General features: G+C 41.1%; 2 protein-coding genes across 8 annotated transcripts in view; both read left to right on the top strand.

Moving 5' to 3' along the window:
* Positions 1-2,064, top strand: part of fam189a1 (family with sequence similarity 189 member A1) — a 92,710-nt gene extending 90,646 nt beyond the window's left edge. For all 3 annotated transcript variants that reach the window (XM_037094496.1, XM_037094497.1, XM_037094498.1), the window contains exon 12: positions 1,232-2,064. In XM_037094496.1, the coding sequence (XP_036950391.1) occupies positions 1,232-1,429 (198 nt within the window). In that variant the 3' untranslated portion in view covers positions 1,430-2,064. The remainder of the gene's footprint in view (positions 1-1,231) is intronic.
* Positions 2,065-2,391: 327 nt separating this feature from the next.
* Positions 2,392-16,771, top strand: golm2 (golgi membrane protein 2). Of its 5 annotated transcripts, none has more exons than XM_037094504.1 (10): positions 2,392-4,126; positions 8,730-8,784; positions 8,941-9,043; positions 9,316-9,406; positions 9,648-9,771; positions 10,440-10,520; positions 11,069-11,347; positions 11,791-11,928; positions 13,957-14,124; positions 15,639-16,771. In XM_037094504.1, exons 1-10 carry the CDS (start codon positions 3,800-3,802, stop codon positions 15,713-15,715), a joined length of 1,443 nt encoding a protein of 480 aa, XP_036950399.1. In that variant the 5' UTR covers positions 2,392-3,799; the 3' UTR covers positions 15,716-16,771. The 5 variants fall into 5 exon arrangements, with proteins under 5 accessions (XP_036950399.1, XP_036950398.1, XP_036950400.1 ...); XM_037094503.1 differs by having other exon boundaries at positions 2,702-4,126; positions 10,437-10,520; XM_037094505.1 differs by having other exon boundaries at positions 2,704-4,126; positions 10,437-10,520; positions 13,957-14,043.
* Positions 16,772-16,811: the final 40 nt, after the last annotated feature.

Genomic DNA, 16,811 nt, shown 5'->3' with positions numbered 1-16,811 from the left:
AAGACTTCTGTCCTTTATCAGTTACATGTCGTTTTTTCTTAAGTCAAGTTTGAGTTTCTATTTCAGGTAACTTAATTGTTTTTTGCACCTATTGTTACTTTTTAGCTCAGTTTTAGTACACCCTCCACTTACTTTGAACGCAGCAGAAGCTCAGTCTGTGGGGACTTAGGACATGAGGGTGGCTGGTTCAAGACCAGTCAATACCGAGTGTGGATTAGTAGCTGGACAGCGCACTGCCATGGTGCCCTTGAGCACAGCACCAAACCTCTAACTGCACAGGGTGCCTCACTACATGGCAGCCCCCTCTCCATGACATCAATCAAAACATTAATGCATGTGTATAAAATAACCCAGAGAGGATTAATAAAATATGCCTTCTTCTTTTTCTTCTTATGAAGTGAGTTAGCAAGACTCAAAACTACAGTTGTCAAGGATATTTCATTATTTTTAAGAACTCATGTAGACAATGCATTTTATGATTTATCCCACATTCATCTTCACACGTGCACACCTGATTAAAGGGTAACACCACCAATTTTACAAATTAAAGTGTTTTCACAGGTCTTAGGGAATTATTTCTCAGGTGTGGAAAATAAAAGGTGTAAACCCGTTTGTGGCTCCAGAAGAAGCAGCAGTTCTTGATACAAAAATTGAATTAAAAAAAATTGATATGTCTGGTTCTGCTGTATTGATTTTGATAATTTGTTTTAAACTGTCAGTAAAGAATTCAGCATTTTTACAGGAGTGCCATGCTAGAACAGTGGACTGCTATTCAAAACCCACCACCTACATTACCCAGAAGGCAGCTTGGCCACTGAGTGACATTGGACTCTGGAGGCAATTTATCAGATTATGTGCAGCTTCCTCTCGAGTAATAAAGAGCTTTATACTACTTTTTTTACTCATACAGCAGTACTCCCCAAGACCTGTTTACAAACTTCAATGTGTAAAACTGATGGAGTTACTGTTAAGTGTCTTGCATGCTGGGAATCAAACTGCCAAACCTGCCATGAGGGGGCAACCTAATCACATATTGTGAAAGGCGGCATGATTCATTACAATTTTCGCAAAAGCGTTGCTGACTTTTGCTGGGTAGTTGTATTGGCTCAAGCAGTATGTGATAGCTCAGTCGAGTCACACGATTATAATTTAAGAGCATCAAACAAAAGCTCAGATAAGTATTATTGTGTTTCTTTCTTTCATTCTTGGCTGTTTTGTCGTTGTTGCACAGATGATGACCCAGCGCATCATTGGCAGTCCCAGGAAGCGTAGCCATGAGGATCTCCACCTTCAGAGCTGTGGCGCGCTGAGTTCGTCTCCTTCCATGCGCCGTCCAAAACACCTCCCACAAACAACCAGCGCCTCCACCAACCCACTGGACTCCCCTTCCTCTGAACAAAGCCTTGAGTGCAAAGAAACTATTCTCTGACCACTCTCCCAACAAAGACTTGGATCAGAACTCTGAGGGCATTTCAGGCTGCGGGTGTTGCAGCCACTCTGTGCTGTGCAGCAGATGTCTGTAGAGTCATTAATCCAGCGTTGAAAGATGATTTATTTTCACAGTGTGACTGCAGCAAAGGCAAACTGAAATGGTCTGTATCTCCTAGTGCCCTGTGAGACCGTGCCAAGTCATCAGCAGAAATGGTAGCAAACTCAGACTGAGCCTGCCAGTGTCTGTAGTGGCTTCTTTCTCATCCGAAAAACAAAAGAATGTTTCTCCCTCAGGGGATCTTTTCTACTGAGTTTCATCTCTGAAAAAAAAAAAAAAAATACTCTGCTTGGAAAGTTTGGATCTGTGGCTGAAAGACAAAGGAGATTGTGTTATCGGTATTCCTCTTGTCCGCATAAGAAGCAAGAAGAAATATGTTTGTATTAAACTGTGAACTGAACCGGTTGGGCATTACCGGCCGTTGTTTGCAGACTTTGTGGAACTGTAACTGATGGGGGTGGTGAATATTTTGTGGTGCCGCTGGTTCAAGAACATTGCAGATGTGGATTATTTAACTTACCTCATTGTGTTACAATTCTTATCAGTGTTACAATAAAATATGAGTTTGTATCTTCTGGTTGGTGTTGTTATTTCAATGAATGCTTCACGATCATTTCACTCTGCAGGCTGGCCAGAATCACAGGACAATAAATACCAATCCTGTGTATATATGTGCATGTGTGTGTATGTATAGTCAGTCAGTGTTGATTCAGAGTAGCTCTCTAGTCATCATCAGACATTTCCCCTTGCAGAATGGTTGTAAATTGCATTTACAACCATTTATGACTAATGACCGAGCAGTTCCTCAGCAAATGGACCAAAGGTGCAATGGCAAGCACCACCTGGATTTCTAATTAGTCAGATGCCACCGGGGCTTGCTGTCAGTAGCTTGGGGGAGAAGTTTAGTTCTTTTAAAAGAAACGAGACATCAGGCTGCTTGAAATGTTGAAGTAAATTCCATAAGATTGCATGAAGGTAGACTTTAGAGTTAGGCCCCTGAAAGCTTATTCTTCTGGATGCCCACAATTAGAAAGCACCGCTTATCTTCATTAGTTAGATCATCAGAGGGAAGTGTTTGCTCAGTTTACACGTTTTTTTCAAAGGCTGTTTTCAGTGAGAGTGCTGTCATAGAAATGGACATGCAGGTCTGTGTTGTCAAAACTGACACGTCCAACACTTCCTGAACACGCAAAATATGAATACATAATTAAATCTGGCTCCTTATTTCATTATATCTGTAAAGTCTGTTCTCATTCAGCCATGTGCTTCCGGTCTGGCGGCGTCAGAGTCGAAACGTAAGTCGCCATGTTTTCGTCCAGTTGTATTGCCGATCGATGATTGTCCTCCATCATTTATATCACGAGTTGAAGACCTTAGGCCTACAGACTATAAACTGGCTCATGGGCGTCGACTAAGCGATGAATCGATGCGTTCAAGAGACAAATGCCTAGCGTTATTCGCGCTTCTTCGGACTTTTATTTTGAAGCGGCGGCAGAGCGGAAACCACGCGGACTGTCCGCAGCTAGCTTGACGCGGCGCAGGGATCATGTTTGGTCGGCAGCGAGTTGAGGAGAGTGTGACACAAAGCCCGTGTCCTTAGTGTTCGCAAGGGGTTTGGTCAGTTGTGTCACCGGGGTCATCTCCGTCCTTCGCGAGCAAAAAAGTCGACACCCCCCTCTCGTCTGACAGCAGCTAATTGTGTTTCTCGCATCTTCCGTCGCTAGCTAGTGTGAAGTGGTTAGCTGGACATCGTTAACGTTCAATGGGAGCTAACGTTAACGGCAGGTCGGCATCGAAAATCATCACTGGTCCTATTTGGCGGCGATTCTGCGATTAAAGGAGCTCCGGGCGTCAGTGCACGCAGTCCTGAGGCAAGAAAATAAGAGCGAGGAGAAGAAGTCGCCGAGGGCTAATGTTGTACAGCTAGCCGTGTGGCGTGTAGTCGCTCTCCTCGGTGCCACGGAGCCGTGTAGCTGTCCACGTCTCGTCTCGTCTGCTGTGTTTAACGTTGCCAGCTGAGCTAGGCCACGTCCCTGCGGGCGTATCTCATCCAGCCCACTGACATTGGACGAGTTGCAGAGAAGATGCCTGGTGTGCGGAAGGAGGAAGGAGAGTAAAGACCCGAAGAAATGTGAAAAGTCTTGAACATTCATGACTGTCTTTCTGTGTGGCGTTTGCGTTTCCGAGCGGTTGCCGCATATACGCGGCATGTCACGTAGACGGATGTGTTTTACAGCGGGAGAATACTCTCATTGAGCTCTGTAGGTTGCGGTTTACAACCTGAAGTAAAGACACACTTTGTTTTTTGAAATGGTTGGGTTTGGTGCAAACCGACGGGGAGGCCGCCTCCCGTCCTTCATCCTCATCTTCTTGATGGTGATCATCGCCATACTGTCTTTCAACTACTGGACAGTGTCCAACAGGCACGGCCGCCTGCTGGATGAGCTGGCGGAGGTGCAGACGCAGGTGAAGCGCACGGACGCGGCGCGGAGCCGGCTGGAGAAGCGGAACTCGGAGCTGATGGTGCAGGTGGACACGCACAGGAAGCAGATCGACCAGAAGGATGGAGACTACAGCGTGCTGGAGGGCAAGCTGCAGGCCCGAGAGGCGCTCATCAAAAAGTGCACTGATGATAAGGTAATTCATCAAGTCTGATCCCATTCCAGTTCTGGGTGAATTAAAGCTTAATTATTACAGTTTAATGCAGTTTAATGCCACTGGAGCTTTATTTACTGACGTCTAGCACGTCCAGGAACCAATTTAACAGAGCCCAGGAAAACAAGACACATGATCAGGTAAAGTTGGGTGACAGTAACAGAGTTGAGCATCATTAGTAGCTTCAGCCTCAAAACTAGGGGCTGGACCGATTATCTGGGCCGATATTCTACATTTTTCGATTACAGGCATCTGATTTTAACGTCAGATTGCCGATAAAATAAACTCATATAAAAATGTGTTACTTTGGCTCTGATGCAACATCCTCACACTCAGTATTCACTGTTCAGCCTGTATTACCTCTATTAGCTGTGTGTGTGTGTGTGTGTGTGTGTGTGTACATTTTGGAAAGGAAAATCGATGCTCATACAGTATTTAATCAAGGTGTGGGCGGTGAAAGCAAACAATAATGGGAGCATAATAGACAAACAGGGACAGTGTTGATTTCACTGAGCCAAACTTAAGTTTGGATGAGTATCACTTAACTGTAACAAAGCTAGGAATGTGCTATTGTCCCATTATTATCGTCATTATCATCACAATATTTAGGTTATGTTGCTGTAATTTCATTATTCATTGTCAGATGGAAACAGTAATTGAAAACATTTTTAGCTCATGATTGCTGGGGTCAGGGTGGCAAAGTCTCATCTGCTTTAAAGAGGCAAGGAGTCATTAAGAAAACAATATTGTCTTGAGTAGAAAGTGGCAGATGATAAATACAAAACTGATAGGAATTCCTGTTGGTTTTACTCCACTAATATTGTTTTCTTAGATATTCACATCTAAAAGCTCTTTTAAAGTGCAGTGATATCCCTTTAAAGGACGCTTGACTAGCTTTTTAGACTGATTGAGCCAGCACATAATTTAGGTGCACCCAATAATGCCTTGTCATTTAATTTCTCAACACATGTAAATTAATATGTAAATTATTCTAAACAGGAATAAAGAACATGGTTTCCTCAACGTTTTTTCTTAATCACAGCAAACTCAACAAGAAATGGCGATAACCTCAATTGTGTAAAACAAATAAATGCTGCTAAATTGCAGGCACACTGGTGCAACCAATGACAACGTTTAGTTGCACTTGACAGATAATTGTGGGTGCAAGTGCAACCAAAATAGTTGCACCTTGGAGCCCTGCTGTTTAGGTTTTTGAAGGAAACAGTGTAATGGTGTTGTTCAAATGTGGCTTTTGCTTTTCAGCCACTCATAATGTATTTAAGTGTGAATAATATTATCCTTAATGTAATGGATTTGGGATGTGTTGTAAATGCAACAGGACTGATACTGCACATCCACTTTTAGATGAATGTGCTATCAGTTGACCCTTTTTTCTGATTTCTAAGAAAAGATGAGTCCACGTGCATTCCACACAGTATATTTTGGTAGACTAAGAATTACTTGTATATTTCGCTTTCCGATTTCAGTCGTGAGCGTAGTTGTTTAAAGTCCTCACCTATCCCCAAATACTTAATAAAAGACCTAATTGCACTACCAAAGAAAAGCACATTGGTATTTTATTGATATTTTAGCAATTTATTTAACCAGCACATTTTTAAGCATTTGTGCGGCTTTAATTTATTCTCTTTGAGTGGCCCGTTTGTATGCTCCACAAGGCTATTTCCACCTTTTGTCCTGCACAGTGGCCCAGCCAGCAGTTCACTGTGTTGTGTGTCCAGCTGCCCCGGGAGACGTTGAGACAACAGATGGGTGGGAGGTTTTCCTTTTAATTTGCATCCCGTCTGATGTTCCTATTTCTCATGGACATGCACACATTTGTTTAGCTTGTGTTTATCTCATATGTGATATCACAGTCAAATCAGTAGAGCTCAGCTGGGACACATTAAACATGAAGTCTCATTTAAATAGAAGCAGAAGATGACATAATGCCTGTCTGAGGAAAAAAAAGTATAGTTGGAGGGTTATCTGCAGAAATATTCCGTCTGAGAACAATTTCTTGCTTTGCTCATCATTTGTTGACAAGCTGTCATTGACCACAGCACATCAAACTTCCTCCTCTTAGCTTCTTGAGTGCAGTCACTTAGTGACCACCCAGATAATGCTGCTAGTAATAGGCAACTGATTTGTATAAAATGAATCTTCAATTTTTGAGGCAATGTTTCTCCTGCAGACCTTTACACGCCGTGTGAGCCAGTTCTCTCATACTGTCGCCAAATCAAATCATATCGCAACAATGGCCCTGTAACAGTTAGCCTTCTGTTCAGTGCCTGTTGTGCTGGCACCGTCCGATCATCTGCAAACTGACAACTTCATGTTTTTATGCTATACTTAAGAAGCCCCTTTGGCAGCCAGGTTGTGTGACCAGGGTTGAAAAACTGTCCTTGTATAAGAGATTTAAAATTTTGAGCTTAGTTTGGGTAGTGAAGTGCAGAATAACAATGTAGAGTCAGAGCTCCCTACTTTATTGTTTGTAACTTCAGTATCCGGATTCCTGTTTGTGCAATCGAGATAAGGCAGGTGCTGAATAGCAGTTGTTCCACTCCTTCTTTAGTCAACAGCCCAACCCTGTTTCAATAGGCATGCTTGCTACATACAGTTAGCGGCCTGCAATGCAGAGAAAGACCTACTGACAGTTAAGTCGCAGTACAGCCCCAGTACAGTATATTATATACAGTCTTGTATCCTTTAGGTGCAAGAGTGAGTTACGCAAGCTTGTGGTCAGTCATCAAGTCTGTAAACAGACAGACATGTTGTTGTGTATACAACCTGTTTCAGCGGGCTGCAGAGGGAAGCCATTAAACACCAGTGAGAGTGGCAGGAAGAGACTTGAGTCTCGACACTGATGCTGCATTTCCTGTCCTCTTTCAACTCAGTGCTCTCAGTCTCCGTTAGTTGTAGCTCATTCAAGAAACCAGACAGTTGCAGTGGATTCAAACAGGGAAAGTTTTTGGTGAAAGGAAAAAAGTATAGCCATAGTAATCTATCAGACCCCTCCTGTTGCATTACTTTCTTCACCACTGTCATTTAATGTGCTCACTATGACTCACAGTTATTAGCTTAGGTTGTATTGATCATATTTCTTCAATCTGATTTTAAATTAGTGTGATAAGAGATTCCAACTTAATTGCTTACATCTATGTTTAATAAAGTGATCTGATAAGCGTGTGTGCACTTGCCTCAAAGCATTTAAACCACCGTGACGCATCAAATATGACAGAAATGTGAACAGTATTTGCGTTCCTGGTTCAGGGGAACTGTAGCTTGTTCAGTTTTTCACACACTTTTTCAACAAGTTGTTGTTTTGAGCCTTTTAACAATCAAGGTGTTGAACAATCCTTAAATCTTTTAAGCTCTGTAACAAAAAAGTTGTCAGACACAGACCAGCTTCCTCTTGGAAGCAAAATCACCAAATGTTCACCCCACAGGAGGCGAACATTCGCCAACAATTGGATTAAGCGTTTACATGGTTTATTAGGCGCTGATATTTTCCTATCTTATTATTTCCCATGTCCCATATTTTGATTGGACGATTGACTCTCAATCTGAATGAAAATTCATTCAGAATGAGAATTCATTCAGATTGGACTGTAATTGGATCAGTCTGTTCTGATTTAGGTGGTCATGTGAGGCATTTTCAATCTGTTGTGCTATTATTCTAATTATGAGTGGAATATTAGGGTCCATATTTTGATTAATGTACTTTCTGTCTATGAAATTTTCCCTCGAAGCTCTGCCAGAAATTGTGTTGAGGCTGCAAGCTTTAGTGGATTGTTTGATATGTTGTGTCTGCTCTAAAACCTGTCACTGTTGTATTATGCAAGTATAATCATATTAGAGAGAACAGCAGCTGCTGTTTTTTGTGAAGGACAAAACTACAACTTTTGATTCTCCAAATTCCATGTTGGGTATCATCTTTAAGTCTAATGTCTAAGTTTCCCTCCCCTCTACGTCCCTTCTTAATCCCTCCAACAGTCTATGCAATGAGTTTTATCAAAGCTCAAAATAAAGAACAGCCTACAGTTTCATTTAATATCACAGTGAGCGTCAGTGTGGGCTGCAGGTAGAGTTCCACAGCTAGAGCTGTTGTATTGGACTTCATTACAGTTTACAGGAATTTTTATTGTCCTAGGCACTTAACTTACAGAGTGAGATCATAAACCAGCTATGCATGAGCTGTCTGTTCAGTACAAGTGTTTTTCAGCATGCTGCAAAGGTACTTGTTCAGTGAAGTTGAATAAGATTCCTAATTTTTCGACCATCAGGTTAACATTGGTTTTGATAGGCAGGATCTTATTGCCTTGCTGACACAACTGAACAAAATGTCACTCTGGCTGCCATCTGTTTGTGCTGTGGAGCCTTATTACACAGAGGAACAAGACAAACCTGTTCCTCTTGTTCTTCATGTGTAAATGGTGACAGTGCCTGTAAATTAGCGAACCTGTACCTGAACCAGTTTTGTCATCTGTGGCTTTACAGGTCCATTCTAAATAGATTGGAGGCAAAGGTAGTTGCATTCCACTCAGAAGATTAAGATTCCTGAACATGTTTTCTCTCTTTTGTGCAGATGAAGGTGCAAAATGATGTCACAGCGCAAATGACAGAAATCCAGAGGCTGAAAGGTAGGACTTTATCCACAACTGACCAGCAGGGGGCATTCTCATACACTACAATGTAGCCACAGGGGAATTGAAATTGTTTAGGAAGTGTTTATTATTCATTCAAGACACAAGATATTGTGTGTATGTGTTTGTGCATGTTTGTGTTGCTGCAAACAGAACAGCTAAAGGAGCTGAAGCAGGAGTTCATGAAGCAAGAAGAGCAGCTAAGGGAAGTGAAGAAAAATAGCACTACGTTGGAGAGAAAACTGGAGTATGAGAGGTATGTTAAATCTTCTCCAATTGTCTATTTTCATGACATGTAATGGCTTTTCAGTTGAATATTCCCTACAAGTAGGTGATAGTAGGTCATCTGTTATCCTAATATTTCACTGATATTGGCTGTTCAATATAAAAGTAAAATACCTTCATAACTTCTCAGTTCTGCTATTTCTACAAGAAATTATCTTTTCTTATTTGCATGAACCGATTTTAGAATATAATGAAGAAATCTCAGACTGTGGGTGAAATTTAAGAGGAATATGTCTTAACCAGTTTACAGTGTGGACGCCAAATTGCACAACTGAAAGACGAATATGAAGAAACAAAAAAGACCCTGGAGGAAGAAGCAACAAAGCTAAGACAGGTTAGTGTTGTTTGTTCTCCAGAAAAACAAGATGGTTGTTTTTCTTTAGTACATAAAGAATTATTCTGCCCACTAATACGTATATATTTATTCAGCATGGAGGATTCAGTCATTTTTAGCACTGATGTACTGATAGTAGATAGTCAAACTCCCTATTCTTGTTAAAACTGATTTGTGTGTCTCCTTCTCTTAATTTTCCATATGCTCCTTTGTCTCTCATGTACCTATAACAATTCTTCAGAGTTTGATGGACGGCCAAAAGGGCATAGTGGCAGGTAGACATGCTGATGGAGCACCTGGTGCGGAGCTGGGTGGAGAGCGCCATACAGTGGCCACTCGCCGACATGACAGTCCAGATTTAAAAGGTATTGACGATGCCATTTTCCTAACCCTTTGCTTTGGCCGAATTCACACAAAATCTGGCAATGTGGCACCTTCCCAAAAGGATGATTTTTAGAACATAACCACCATGACAAAATCATAAAATAATGTTTTATCTGTGTCAGCTTCTTACAGGACAAATCGTGTATAGATTAAATTAGGCAAGGGAAGGCAAAGCAAATGTATTTGGACAGCATCTTTCATATGCAAGGCAATTTAAAGTCCTTTATATATACAATACAAACAATAACAATAAAACAACTAATAATACAACAAATTTTTTTTTTTAAAAAAACAAACAAAAAAACAGTTGATCAAAAACATTAAAAGCCAAAACAATGAAACAGTAATCAAGGCATAGAAAGTCAAAGCAATACAACTAGAAAATACATTTGATTGAAATTATGGTCTGATATTAATTTAAAATGCATCATCTTCCACCTCAAAGTTCAAACCTGTAGTTACACATGAGTGGGAATTTCCATTTTAAAGACCTAGAAGAGAGCACATATGGAACGCTCTATTATAGTTATGCTCTGTTTGTTTCCTTCATGTCTCCTTCCTCTCATAAGTGACAGATTAAAAGGGAAATCAAATATTTTCAATGTCAAACTGTGTACTAACTAATATTCTCTCTGCTCTGTTACAGAAGAGATGGGTAAGCCTGGCAGTGATGCTGGCATGCCTGGTATTGAAGACAGCGAGGTGGGCAAAATCGATGATGTGCAATTTGGTAAGCAATGGTCCTAATGAGATTAAGACATTTTTAAATTTGCAAGGGGAACTAATGAGTGAGGAAAATTATGTGTAAAGTAAAAACTAATTATCTCAGGCAGTATGGGAAGAGCAAGGTCAAGTAAAACGGTAAACAAAGATGATCCAATTGCCAGTGTATGGACAGATCAGATTTTGAATATGGATTTAAACACATTTATGATTTTCAACCTGTGCCCTGTGTAGGGGATTACAAACTTGAAACAAAAAGGTGTGAGTAAATAAACTCAGCCAGTGCAAACACAAACACATCAGTTTACCAGTTAAGAAATGCGTCTTTGAAAACAAAACTGGAGGAGAATTACTAACCACTGGACTACAGATAGACGTGAATAACTCTGTGGCAGGGCCAGGAAATGCCACTCCCTTATGTCAGACGTGTCATCAAAAAAGACAAACACTTGTTTTGGGGTCATGGCTGTAAAAACCTACTTTATATCTGTCCTTGTGTCATGTCGAAAACATTCACCACAATGTGTCTTACATTTCCAATCTGCTTATCTACAGCCTTGAAGAAACCAGCGATCACTCAGAAGCATGACGAGGCCCCAGATGCGGTTGTGGGAGCCGGTGCTGGACCCGGAGTCGGGGCAGCTGATGGTCCCGGGGGCCAGGGCCTGTCACTGGACCAGCCCAGGCTCCAGCAGGACAGAGTGGACAGCCGAGCAGCAGTGATCGCACCTCAGGGCATCGTCAAACAGGCAGACAAAACGGTAGTGTTCGAAGAAGACAACAAGGCAGGTATCAAGGCAGACGAGCTGGGAGAACAACAAAGACAACTTCAAGGTACGGAATGCACCACATCCATGTTATTTGTGTTGATTATGATAGTCAGTCTTTTGAGGCATGTGATTATTTGTTCTCAGGCTTCATTGATATGTAGCTTTGCTGATTTAATGGGTTCAATTATGTTTTTTTTTTTTAACTGAATCTTGAGTTAATTAAAAGGCAGCAGAGAAGAGCTGTTATCTTTCATTGGCAGTTTCTACATTTTAATGAGTTTTCCCAGTCTTGTGTGACATATTTCACAAATTAAAGTGCAACATTAAAGAATACAGATGCAGTAGTTTTACCACTCTAAAAACAAAAGGCATTTATTTGCTCCGGACATTTAGTCTCAGTAGACGAAGAAGAAGTTTGACACTTTGATGAGGTTTAACAAAGACCACGTTTGACCTTTCTGATATTTTATTCACACATGTAACAAAAGGTGTCTTTCTTGTTGCCAGCTCCTGATAATGTCAAGGGTGAAGGCGAACACCTGAAGGGGATTCCTCTGCCTCCCAACCCTGCCCAGGTACCCAACCCCATCCAGCTTCACCGCGCCAAAGACCACATTCAAGCAGAGCCAGTGCACCACCGCCAAAGTGAGTTCCTCCTCAGCAATTTGAAAAAGGGTGGTTTTAGTGGGTGTTTTTTTTTTTTTTTTTAACCTATTGATTGGTGACTGATTTTGAAGGGTTGGGTGGGGGGGGATATCACAAATAAAAATAATAACTATAATCACAGCTGTTGCTTGCCAGTTCTTAGCTGCTGCCTCCAGCTCTCTGTGATGAGTGTCAAAGCAGAGAGTGAAATACTTTTTGGTGTCATGCCTTCGGTGTGAATTTTCGCTCATCGCTAACTGGTTACACCCCTACTTCTGTGTAACACACTTTCATCTGTTTGAATGTAAATCATGTCTGATGGGTAGGAGCTCTGTCAGGGAGTAGAGCGAGGGCTCAGTTGCAGAGGAGAGGAGAGGAGACAAATGACACACACCTGGCTCCCAGATGATCCTTTCCTGCTGCCTGGCTTCTGCTCTGCTCTGCTGCCTTTTCTCCCTCCTTCTCTTCAGTTTTCATATGTTCTTCTCTTTTATCTTCCTTATATATCAGCCTCACCCTCTGCAGCATCCACTGCTTAAAACACTGACTGTATTCAGTTCACGTCTTTATTTTGTTTTTCCTTCAAATCCTGTCACCTCTTTATACTTGCATCCTATTATAGCAAATTAACACCTGACACCCAGCAGATGTCTCGTTTTTGGCAGTGTCTGGTGCTCACTAGACACTAGCAGCTCAAAGACACTGCCTCAGTGCATCTTGAGTCCCCGCCCTGTCCCGTCGTGATCACCAGCTCCATCTCAGATCTGCAAGAAGTGAGAGGGGGACATAAACTGCCTCAGATATTTGTGCGACAGAGATCAGTTAAAACAATTTGAGTTTATTTTATATATTCTGCATAAGTTGTGATCATTTTCTTTGATTGGCAATTTAATAGGGCTGCATAATGAATCAAGTGCAATATCCAATCTGCAGAAGCTGCAGTTTTTTGATAAAGGTTAACTGTGTAACAAAACCACTTTATGAGTAAGTACTGTAGTGCTGCAGAGATAATAAGAAAATGAAAAATGTGATGCGAAAAATGATCATTGCCACTAATCAAGTCATCGGTCATATGGCAATATCAGTGAAAATAATCGCAATATGATTATTTTTTTCCATAACACGCAACCCTACAATTTTATGAACCTCTGATCAAGTAATTTTGGATTTTGGCAAAGTAGTATCTGTTCAGTAAAAACATCTATTGTTTGTGTAGTTGTAATTGTAAAAAAAATTGTAAAATGTTACAAGATTAGCTGATAAATATCATAAGATAGAATGTTGCTATTCCACTGCCACATGTTGCAGCATAATGGAAAAGAAAAGAAAAGAAAAGAAATAAATGTACAAAAACATAAGATAAAATGGATTATGAATATTATATGAAGTGGATCTGTTCACAGTATCCTGTAAGAAAGACCTCAGCTTCAATCTATTGGTTTTTAAACCTGACATATTTCAACACACATCAAATTGGTTATTATCGGTTGATCACAAATTGAACAATTGTGGTCCTCTTCCACCAATAAGAGTTCAGATGACTTCTGTATGTAAAGCTGCAATAAATTGATTTTTTGGGTGATTTTCTTTTTAAAAGCTTCACACTTACAGTATCTATGGCCTTGAGTGGAATCAGACCAATCAATGGAGGCATAAGATGGGATTTACAGCGGGGCTATTGTATTTGATTGATTGGATCTTACAGATGATTAAACTCGTAACACAATTAGTGCTCAGCGCTCTCCAGACTTGAAACCTCCCTCATTACACGAGAACACCATTTGTTTCCACTCAACACTCTCCTTTCAAATCCATGAATGACTTTTCCGACTCCCTTGAAACACTTGTCTTCTCATTAACATCTGCCACCCTGTATCCATTCACCTCATCTCCCTTATCTTCTGTCACCCACTTCATGCCATCACTGATTCCTTCATGCATTCATTATGCAGTATTTTCACCCATTCCTCCCTACGACTGCCTTCGCTTCCCTCCCTTCCTGATGAGGCCCTTCTCTGCCTCCTGCAGGCCGGTTCTTTGATGAGAACGAGTCCCCAGTAGATCCGCAACACGGCTCTAAGCTTGCGGACTACAATGGGGATGATGGGAACGTTGGTGAGTATGAGGCCGACAAGCAGGCCGAGCTGGCCTACAATGAGGAAGAGGATGGTGATGGTGGGGAGGAAGACGTTCAAGGTGAGCCAGGTCGGGGGACTGGATTACCCGTCCAGATGTGTATCCACCATTCCTCCCTTGCTCCCTTCCCTCCACCCCTGTCCTGCTGCCAACCCTCCCCTGCATTTGTCCTGACAGTTAGAGTAGCTCACAGTGCCCCGAGTTTAGTCCTGAAATCTGCCATTACCAAAAACACCTTCCGGGTCAAAGCAGGACTGCTCTGCATGCAGTTCAGGATGAGTAATATTCTGTTACTGTATAAACCCAGTAACAATCCTGACCCAGGAAACTTGCGGTTCTGTGAGAGTAATTCAGTTGCCATGTAGTATTTTCTCTCCAGCCTGTGCTTCATTTTAGCTATACCACCTGTCTGTGCCCACCAAACATCTGACCCACATCTAGACCAGTAGATAAATATAGCTCACTGTGTTCGTGAATGTGTCTGTGTTCTCCTTTTGAAATATTGAAATGCATGCCCTGTGTTTTTTTTCTTTGTTATTGTTTCCTGCCATGAATTTCTGATTGCCTGCTAGATTAGAATTTTAATATTTGACGAGAGTGTAACAATACTGCATTTTGAGAATGCTGTTTTTTTGTTTTTTCATCCACCTGAAACACGTGTTTTTAGTCACGTTAGCTCGATGTCATTTCTATTGTATCTTTGTTGAACTGTTCAGATTGTTTACAGCCTCTGGAAGCTAAGAAGTAAGGAAGATGTAGGAAGGACATTTATCCTCTCAATTAATTTCTTTTACAATAAAGGTGCATTAAAGTAAGAATTTTTACGAAAGTTATCAACAGAATGAAATAGAAGCGTCATCAGTGCATTGCGTTGCATAGCAAACAGCATGCTGACCAGCGAGGCCGAGCAAGTCTTGTCTTGTAATACCACCAAAGTCCAGTATAGTTTCAACTGGGAGGTGTGTGAGAGCGGCCAGTCTGTTGCGCTCAACCAGTTCTCTTAGCTTTTTTTTGTCTCATCGATACACAAATTAAACTCACAAATTGCCAGAGAATCTAATACCTTTTATTGTCACCGAACAGAAAACTTAACACCTTCTGAATTCAAGTTTCTCCCATATGAAGAACTAAAACAAGCTTAGCTGCCTTGTTAACTCATCGTAAAACACACTTGATAAGAGCCTGACAGAGACGAGGCCACTTCTTACATATTGCACCTTTAAACACATTGTTGCTCAACTGGGGGAGCTATGAACCAAAGTGCTGCGAGTCGCACACTGTTCACACAAGATGGATGCGAACACCTTGAAACATCCTTAAAGCTCAAAGTCAGCACTTTAACCTGGAGTTATTGTTTCATTTTAAACTCTGACATCCTGATATTTAATTTGTGGATGTTCACTATAACAGACTGGAGTCGAGCTTGTGATGTGATTGGACTGATAGCGAGGACATAGTTAAGATAGATTATACGCGATAACTTGGAGTAACAGAGTGTTGTTACAGCACATCATTGAGTTTGTTGTCCTTTGACTTGATCACTAATGTTTGTGTTGCTTTCTATTTTTCCCCAGATGATGACGATCGAGACATGCAGGGGGAGCGCGCGGTGGATTACGGGAAAAGACACCAAGCCATTGACATTCTTTGAATGGGGGAACTCGTACAGCTGTAGCTCATTGAAAACATTCAGACCTTTTCTCTACAACCATGGTCCTTCTTGACAAAAATAGTTTGAGCATCAACGTGTTTAAGAATTTATAGGGTGCATCCTCATCGTCACGGACTATTTTGAAAAACAGACTTTGCAACTAATGAATTAATTCTGAATAACATAATACAAAGAGAAAAAAAAATCCTGGCGTCGTCCTGAGCTGCTGTTTTTTTTTTTTTTGCTAGTGGTTCTAAGTTATGACAGTAGAGATGATATCATGTATACTGACTGTTGACTTTTGTTATCTGATAACTGCCTCGGTTCATAAAGGAGTGGTCTAAAAAGAGCCCTGTCGACTCGTACCTGAACCTCAAGGTCCAACTGTGTTTCTTTCTTTTCTTCTTCTTTTTTATTTTTTTGTTGCTACTTTCCTTTTCAGGTTGCTGATGCTTGATACAAACAAACTCTTCACCTGAGTTGTATATCAAAGAGACTAATTTGGCGTTCTGCCTTTCTAACATCATTTTTGGACTCAAACACGGAAGGTATTTTTTGATTTTTCTTTTTTTTTTTTTCATTTAGAGGAGCGGGAATGCATTACAAATGCCAAGGACTCTGCTTATGGCCTATTAAATCAATTTCTTTTCTTTGTGACAGACACTCAAAAGTGCTCCTCAATCTGTTGTTCCTTTTTTTTTTTCAATGATGCCGTTGCATGCATTTGAACCTTTTTATTAATAATCAAACTGAGCAAAATACTGATGCTTAAGCAATACTTAGAGCGATTTTAGTATCCTCCACGGTGTGCAGAGATCAACTGAGCGCACATGGAACTGACCTACTGTACACATGCTTCCATTAATGAGGTCTATTGTACATAATGTAGTTGAACTGTTACCATTTGTACTGAGGAAAACTGAAAATCCTCACCTTTAGGGAAATCCATGAACATGAAATCAGTTCTGTTGGTGAGGCTGGGGGGGGCAACGTGGGATTTCTCATGGAAAGGCACATTGAATGTAATTTAATTTTATTAAAGGTGATGCTTCATGTCATGTTCTCACTTGTGGCGGTGCTTAAGAGTCAACACAGA

Source organism: Acanthopagrus latus, chromosome 4 (assembly GCF_904848185.1).
Source record: "Acanthopagrus latus isolate v.2019 chromosome 4, fAcaLat1.1, whole genome shotgun sequence".
Taxonomy (NCBI): Eukaryota; Metazoa; Chordata; class Actinopteri; order Spariformes; family Sparidae; genus Acanthopagrus; species Acanthopagrus latus.
Note: the sequence above shows the minus strand (reverse complement) of the source record. Positions and strands in the feature narration are given on the sequence as shown.